An 8,426-nucleotide genomic window follows, 5' to 3' on the forward strand; every position below is an offset into this window, starting at 1 on the left:
TACATTTTAAACTCTTCACCAAAGAAAGATTTCACCAGACCACCCCTTCATTATTTTCTTTTTACAAATGGACCACTGACAACAGACTGTGTTTCCTGTTGTTGTGTTGTTTCAGTTCTTTTCTTTAACCCTAAGGTTGGTGGAACAAAACTGTCACGGTTCTGTATTATGTGCTTTTGTCTTACATAGCACTCCAGATACTTTTTTCGTTTCACTGTATACAAACTGTAAAGCGCAGAAATCACAAAAAAGCTACACTGACTCTCTGACTCTGTTGAAGTGTTAAACAGATACTGGTGCTAAATTATTTAAATAGTTATTATGATCATTGTCAGTACCGGTACATTGTGACACCAGCAAGATTGTACATCTAAAAAGTTTCCGTACTAGCAGTTTGAATGTCACGTGGTGAACATCACACATTACCACTGAGGTTTCCGAGAGCAAAATTCATTAGCGCAGCCTTACGTAAGCAAATCTGTACCTGATAACACACAAAGTTTGACTATAACATCAGAGATTATTTCTGATGTAATCATGGCTCAGACGCAGGACACAGACAGAGGAGAGAGAATAGAGATGATGGTGGACATCTATGAGAGTTCAGATTCTGTAAGAAATCATGAAGTCATAAACACAGAGAGACTGCAAGCGTGTCATCATACAGGTACTGACATTCATTTATCACTTGATTTATTGAAGCGAGAAAGAAAAGACAAATGTAATGTGATGTTGGTCATTTTCAGGAAGTGTTTCAGTGAAGAACAGAAGACACAGAGCAGTTCAAGTGTGTTTGTGGTTGTTGTGTGTTCTTCTGTTGACTGCTGTAGTAGTGCTCTGTGTGTATTTCACCACTGACAGAAACCGCTTACTAACACACAACTATAACTTGACCAAAGAAAGAGCGAAAATACTTACAGAATACACTGAGATACTAAATCAGAAGAGAAACTTGACTGAAGAAAGAGAGGAAATCAAAAACAAGAATGATGAACTCCAGGAAGATTTAACAGGTAATCATACGTTATGTTTATGTTTCTTAGTTCTTAAGTCTAAAAAAATAATTTTGTGAAAATATATACATAAATGTACAGTTTTTAATGTATGAAAACAACAATGAAATACATATTTCATCTTTTTTAAACGTAATACCCAGTGTCCTGTGTGAGTCACTTGATCACGCCCATATCTCTTGCTTCCTGTAGTTATGCATCATTTTTGCTTCCTGTGGTTTATTTTTGTCTTTCAAACTGCTAGGAGAAAATTCAGCCCACTCCTCCAAAACAATAGAAGCTGTGTGTTAATTTTTTTTTTTTGGATTTACAGATTTTGTCGTCTAAAATGCAGATGACATTCAGTGCAAATCTAAAACAGGCATATTATTGCTGTTTTTGGAAACATCACTCATGATCACAGTGTGTCTGGTTGTAATAGAGTTTTGTGTATATTTCTACACAGTGACAAAGCATCACATCTCTAACTTAACCAAAGAAAAAGAACTGTTACTTACAAAACTACTGGAGAAAGATCGATGTAAGATGAAATCTAAGAGTGTGTCTGAAGAAAGAGATCAGTTAATGAACGAAAGAAAAAAACTGAACAGATGGCTCACTGAACAAGGTAATCTTGCATTTACTAATTAATGTTTAGTTTATTTTGAAACATTTAAGCAAAACATCTCACTGTAATATTGATTTTTACCATTGTGTGTTTTTCTGTTAAAACTTTACAACTTTTTTAACAGATCAGCGCTCTGATAACTTTAAATGGGTTTATTACAACTTCAGTTTTTATTACTTTTCATCTGAGAAGAAGAGCTGGAGTAACAGCAGACAAGACTGTAAACAGAGAGGAGCAGATCTGGTGATTATAAACAGCAAAGAGGAACAAGTGAGTTAGAAAATGAAAGGATCTGGTCCGTTTGTATGTGTATACGTGTTTGATTTGTGTACAGTATATCACTGCTCCATCATGACAGGAGTTTTTGCAGAAATCTACAGCTGGTTACTACTTTTGGATTGGTCTGAGGAAAAAGAAAGAAGTGTGGAATTGGATTGATGAAACCACATCGTCAACAAGGTGAGAGATCATTAAATAACTGATTATTAAGAAACATTAAATTACTTTTTTTGTTTTTGCTTCATTGTTTCAGTTTATGGATGAATGGATACCCGAGACGTTACAATAATTACTGTGCTTTAACATCTACATCAGGATTCGCTGATGATTCATGTAATTATAACTATGGATGGATCTGTGAGAACAGAGTTTCAAATCGCTCATAGTGTGATACAGTACGTATTGCATATACAGACAATGATATAACATTTTTTTAATACTGTACCAGTATCTCTGTTTAGTCATTTGTGTTGATTGTTTCTTGTTATGTAAGTATTCACTACATTATAGTGTACAATCTATTGAATATTTTAATGTAAATACAATATATGTATGTATGTTTTAAATTGAACATTGTGGCTGAATTTGAAATAAGACTTTTTGACACAGATTAACTGCAAATGTTCCCTATTATGTAAAGGTTAAATTAAGGTTATATAATTGTTAAGGTTATAAAAGCATGTAAAGGTTTGTGCTGACCTGTAGAATGTCCGGAAGAATGTGAAAAAATCTTTTAGAGCTGTCTGTCAAAATCGTAAGAAAGGGTTGACGTGTTTTACCCTTGCTTCAATTGTCATGTCCACCACAGCAAATAGTCCTTCAAGGCTCACTGGTGCGACTCACTTTCTCAATGTAACGAGCTCTGCACCGATGCCAGCCACGCCACCCGCATCAGCGCCTTCGCCCGGCTATTCCCGCTCTCTCTCACCGGACATTTAATATCACAGACTACATACACAGCGACTGGTCAAGTTCTTGAGTAGTCTTTTGTTACGTAGCTTGTTTCTAGTTCTGACCCTTTATTACCTGTGGATGTATGCTTTCCTGTGGATGTTACCTGTGGATGTATGCTTACCTTTGGATGGATGTATGCTAACCTGTGGATGTATGCTACAGTACCTGCGGATGTTACCTGTTGGGATGTATGCTTACCTGTGGATGTTACCTGTGGATGTATGCTTTCCTGTGGATGTATGCTAACCTGTGGATGTATGCTACAGTACCTGCGGATGTTACCTGTTGGTATGTATGCTTACCTGTGGATGATTACTTGTGGATGTAACTTGTGGATATACTCACCTGTGGATTGTTACTTGTCTTTTGTTCCCCTGTTCACTCCATTAAATCTCCTGTTCAGTTCAGTTTTTGTGTGGCATCGTCAATCTGCCCAAAACACAAAAGATGCAGATGGGAATCAATAGAACACCATTTGGAGAATTGGAGACTGTTTCTAGGATTGTGACAATACATCAATGTCACAGTTTGGTTCGTGGATTTGGAACCACAGTTTGCTTCTATTCTGTTTGATGTGGGGCAGGGTTCATGGCATGACAGCAATGCTAAAGAGCACTAGAAACACAGGGAGTGCTCTTCTACTTTTATGAATGAGCTGACATTTATTTCATGGGGACCAGTCCTTTACAAGATCTAGAACGGATTTGACATGGGGATGAGATCTCACGTGTAGTTGGTCATAATCTTTTGAGAACTTTGGTCTTTGCCATTTGACTAAAAGCTTGCTAGATGTTGTGGGAAACACATCATGAACATACTGACCTGCATACAAGCGCGAATTCTAGAAGATTTATCAAACCAGGTTTTTAAAAAAGGCAACATAGTCATAGAGTCAACATATAAACTTGCCAGATACGTGTAAACAACATGCAAGAGGAATCTGTGGAAATACAAAAGAGAGGTGGAATTCAATACCAGCCTGGGTGTCCCTGGTAGATGGCACCTTTCCTCCGGGATCCTGATGTACTCTGCTTTCCTGGCACGCCACTCCACCTAGTATTCCCTCTTTTCTGACTTGACTGTCTGAGAGCAAATGGTGGGAGCTGATGATGATGAACAGTGATCTCGGGTATTGGTTTCTTGTTGGGGTTGATGACCCCAACAGGAACCCATATTCCGCATTCTCCACACCACATGACTTGCAATTCTCAATGAATGCCCAGACATCTTTGCATCCAGTATCTTAGGCAACCAGGTGACTTCCAGGATCCAGTTTTCAGCCTTCCATGATGCCTCTCCTCAGAGCATTATTGGAAGTGCTGTATCCTGTCGGGACCCGAGGCTAGCACTGTTCGTTTGTATGTGTGCACGTATGTATGCTGAGCAGGCTGGGGTTGTCTTGGCAACCGCACACGCTCACTGTCTGCGTGTATATGTGATTCACATGTCGCCACTCATCAGACCTCGTTAACCTCTGTGTTCTCACCTGGTGGTCATTAATTCTACCCTATTTATTCTCTGTCACTTCCCTTGTACGATCGTTGCCTCCAGTAATGCCGTATTCTGAGTTGTAGTTATTTACAACCCCTTGTCTTGACGTGTCCCGGATTATATTGTGTTCTCTTGTCGTGTCGTGTGGATGTACCTCTGATGGATTACACTTCCTTGTGGATTACTGTCTTGTTTTGTTCGTGTCACCCATAACCCCCGAGGACTGCTTCCACCACAGCACCACCGGTAGTCGACCTCATCTCTGCTGCTGGCCACGGACTGCCTGTTCCACCATAAAGGTGGTTGCTGCTCGCTCTGCTCTCGGCTGTCTGCTGTCTCCCGACCTCATCTCTGCTGCCGGCTTCTCCGGTTGGCCTTGTAGTCAGCTGGATGGTCGGACTCTCTTCACTGTCTCCCTGTTGAACTTTCTTAGTGCACTTTTGTGTGTCTTTTGCCAATAAAGCCTTGTTACTCCACTATTCAATCCAAGTGAGTTTTATCCTGATAGTATCCAGTGCTGTGCAGAGACCTTTGAAGGGGCAGGTGTTTAAGACTTTATGACCACGTTTCAACATTCGGGATTGCGTTCTGCCCATTCACACTTGCGCTCGCATTCCAACCGGCCTCGAATGCCCTCTCGGGGATCCCCTCCATCCATTTATGAAAAGGGCACTTTGGGCAAAGGGGTAAGTTCTCGAGCACCCTTTGAACACCCCACAAAATTATACATACCCTAGGTCAGTGGTTCTCAACCTTTTTTGAGTACTGGACCCCATCATATCTCAAACCATCCTCATGGACCCCCAACCCCCGCGCTCACACCCCATCTCATTTTCTTTCCCCTCACAACAACATATTTCCACTTAATTGGGGGAACAAAATTTGTAAAGTCAACAATTTTATGTTTGTTAATTCAATAAATGTAAGCCTAACTTAAAATTACACGTGACCTTTCAATGGTTTTCAGTTGCATTAAAATTACACAATAATCACAATTATGTTGCCAAAACATTCTATTTCAGTATCTCCAACAGTATAAATGGGCTTTACTGCAGTTTATTCTTTTGACATTCATTTGTCAACAAGGGCTTACACCAACCATAACAGTAATTGATCAGTAAAGTAAGCAAGCATTATATAAAGTATATATATAATTTATATGGACTTTGAACTCTGGTGTGCGATACCTGTGAGTTGCCCAACTTGCCGTGACGTGCACCTGACGCATTCCTTACAACCGATCAGAAGCGAAACCGCCCCGAATAAGAGGCCAATCGGTCCGGTGTCAGGTATTGGAAACAGATGAGTGAACTAACAAAGACTGCTGTTTGCACATGCACACATTCACACATTAGAAGGCCTTATGGAATGCACATGTTTTCGATTCACATAAATAAACTCGTTCTCATGTGGAGCACTTATAGAAAAATGAGTGCAGTCAATTGCACAGATTACATTGGGGAATCCAGACTGTGACAAGCAGAGCAGGACGAGGGCCGTGAGGGAACGGCGGTCTCGCATCTCTCACAGAGGAGCTCCAGAAGCATAAAAGGAGGAGCGACCGCAGTGAAGGACGAGAGAGAACCAGGCCTGGATTTTATGTTATGTTTTATTATGTTTGTGTGGCCGGCAGTCGACCGTGAGGGCGCTGTCGGCCCTTTACTTTCGTTTTGTTGTTTGTTTATTTTATTAAAAGTTTGGTTCTACGTTCGCTGGTTCCCACCTCCTTCTTCCTTACTTCGAATATTGTTACATTCCCAAACCTCAATTCACCAAACTTTTTTGATAAAACGGCCCTCGTCCCACTCTGCTTGTCACACGGACATTGCTGCAAATGTATATTGTAATATACAAAAAAAATATTTTTTCTCTCAGTACTTATTTTTTTGCAAAACTTTCTTTTTGTTTGCAAAACTTATTCTTTTTCTCTCAATACCTACGTTTTATTTTGCGATTCATTATTTTGGTTTGCAGTTGTACCTTTTTTTTGTTGCAAATATATGTGACCCTACTTTGACTCCATAGAGAAGCACCAACATGGAGCTGGATATCTGAAGGATCTGGAGTGATTCTATATAAAGGAATTATCTCTGATGTCTTAGGTGTTCTCTAAACTCATAAGGCATTACTCAAAGCTGTTATCTTGGCAAAAAAAGGTTGCAAAAAGTATTGAATAAAAGGGTATGATTAATTGTGAGCAATGTGTATAAGAGCAAAACATTTTTATCAAGTTTACAATTCTTATTCTCTAATGAAAGGTGACATTTTTGTATGTTTTTTAAATAAAAGATCAAAAGGCTTAATGATGCAGATTTATATACATATTAACCTAGGGAATAAATAATTTTGAGCACAACTGTGCGGGCCTTTTATGTATATACTTTATATACCCTGTACTACATCTTCAAAATTTTCCGTTGTGAGCCACTTGAATGTCACGTGACCGGTGAACCTCACACATTCACCACTGAAATCTTTCAGTGACAAAAAGTCAAGCAGATGCTTTATACTCTCACTGGAACAACCTACAGCATTAGTACAGTGTTAGATTGTTTGACTGTAAGAGATCAGATATGTCTGAGGTGATTTATGACAATGTGATCAGAACTGAGACGCTGAACAGAGGAGAGAGAATAGAGATGATGGTGGACATCTATGAAAGTTCAGATTTTGTAAGAAATCATGAAGTCATGACAAACACAGAGAGACAACAAGCGCTCCCACATAAAGGTACTGACATTTCTTTATCACTTCAATAAATCAAGTGATAAATGAAAGACAAATGTAATGTGATGTTGGTCATTTTCAGGAAGTGTTTCAGTGAAGAACAGAAGACACAGAGCAGTTCAAGTGTGTTTGTGGTTGTTGTGTGTTCTTCTGTTGACTGCTGTAGTAGTGCTCTGTGTGTATTTCACCACTGACAGAAACCGCTTACTAACACACAACTATAACTTGACCAAAGAAAGAGAGAAAATACTTAAACAATACACTGAGATACTGAATCAGAACAGAAACTTGACTGAAGAAAGAGAGGAAATCAATAACTTGACGGATGAACTGCTAAATGCCTTGCAAGGTAATCAAGTTATTTTTTAAGTTAGCATAGTGAACTAGTGAAGGTAGTGTGACTGTAAATAAAATGACTGACTTGTGAAGTGTTGTGAATTCGATCACAAGCAGTTTTGTCTTTGGCAAAGTTGAGTTGATGGTTGTGATCTTTCATTCAGACAGAAAAGTCTCTTCTAGACATGCTGAGATGCGAGCAGCCTCCGTCAGATCATCTGGTTAAAATAAGAAAAGAGTTGTGTGTCACTTACTCCTAATTGAGTCAAACCAACAACTTTCATTGATTTCTTAAATAAAGTTATAGAACAAACTCATGAATCTCATGGGCTGTTAGTGACTGTGTCTTGTCCTGTTATTTGTTGTGATATCCTGTAGTCTCCTTTCAGGTGTTTATGTCGTATCCTGTTTGTGCTGTATTTCACCTTGTTGCTGTTCCGTTTTCTCTTTTGAAGACCAATCAAATATATTTTTTATATAAAATACATGATTCGCTTAATAGGACTAGTTGTTATAATCCCACTATTTCAGCAAAGCTATATCAAAATATGTAATAAAATGTATTAACAGATTGGCGCTCTGGTAAATGGATTTACTACAACTTCCGTTTTTATTACTTTTCAACTGAAAGTAAGAGCTGGAGTGACAGCAGACAAGACTGTAAACAGAGAGAAGCAGATCTGGTGATTATAAACAGCAAAGAGGAACAAGTGAGTGAAAAAGTAAAGACATTTATATCTAATGTGTTTGTGTTTTTTTCATGGGTATTTATATCTTTTTGATCACCTTATATTTTCCCACCTTACAGGAGCTTTTGCAAAAGTTTACTGATAAGTATGATTTCTATTGGATTGGTCTAAATAAAAAGTATGGCGCGTGGAGATGGGTTGATGATACCACATTGACAACAAGGTGAGACATAGTTAAATTTAATTTTGGTTTAACTTGGGTTTCAAAGTTCTTAAGCTCCTCACTGGTGTTTCAGGCACTGGATAAATGGATACCCCAATACTTACAAA

The 8,426-nt window shown here is 38.8% G+C and overlaps 1 protein-coding gene across 4 annotated transcripts; it reads left to right on the forward strand.

The window, feature by feature from the left end:
• The first annotated feature begins 449 nt into the window (after nucleotides 1-449).
• LOC130545677 (CD209 antigen-like protein E) lies at nucleotides 450-5,501 on the forward strand. Of its 4 annotated transcripts, XM_057320324.1 has the most exons (7): nucleotides 450-667; nucleotides 747-1,013; nucleotides 1,459-1,620; nucleotides 1,745-1,890; nucleotides 1,979-2,079; nucleotides 3,016-3,141; nucleotides 3,257-5,501. In XM_057320324.1, exons 1-7 carry the CDS (start codon nucleotides 538-540, stop codon nucleotides 3,318-3,320), a joined length of 996 nt encoding a protein of 331 aa, XP_057176307.1. In that variant the 5' UTR covers nucleotides 450-537; the 3' UTR covers nucleotides 3,321-5,501. The 4 variants fall into 4 exon arrangements, with proteins under 4 accessions (XP_057176307.1, XP_057176308.1, XP_057176309.1 ...); XM_057320325.1 differs by lacking the exon at nucleotides 3,257-5,501 and having other exon boundaries at nucleotides 2,153-3,132; XM_057320326.1 differs by lacking the exons at nucleotides 3,016-3,141; nucleotides 3,257-5,501 and adding an exon at nucleotides 2,215-2,281.
• Nucleotides 5,502-8,426: the final 2,925 nt, after the last annotated feature.

Source organism: Triplophysa rosa, linkage group LG22, assembly GCF_024868665.1.
Source record: "Triplophysa rosa linkage group LG22, Trosa_1v2, whole genome shotgun sequence".
Lineage (NCBI taxonomy): Eukaryota > Metazoa > Chordata > Actinopteri > Cypriniformes > Nemacheilidae > Triplophysa > Triplophysa rosa.

Bases quoted from the DNA above. Each gene is read 5' to 3' on its own strand.
- LOC130545677 (XM_057320324.1), top strand. From the start codon at position 538: ATGGCTCAGACGCAGGACACAGACAGAGGAGAGAGAATAGAGATGATG. The intron at 668-746 runs GTACTGACATTC...GGTCATTTTCAG, and splicing joins GCAAGCGTGTCATCATACAG to GAAGTGTTTCAGTGAAGAAC. The intron at 1,014-1,458 runs GTAATCATACGT...ATTTCTACACAG, and splicing joins ACTCCAGGAAGATTTAACAG to TGACAAAGCATCACATCTCT.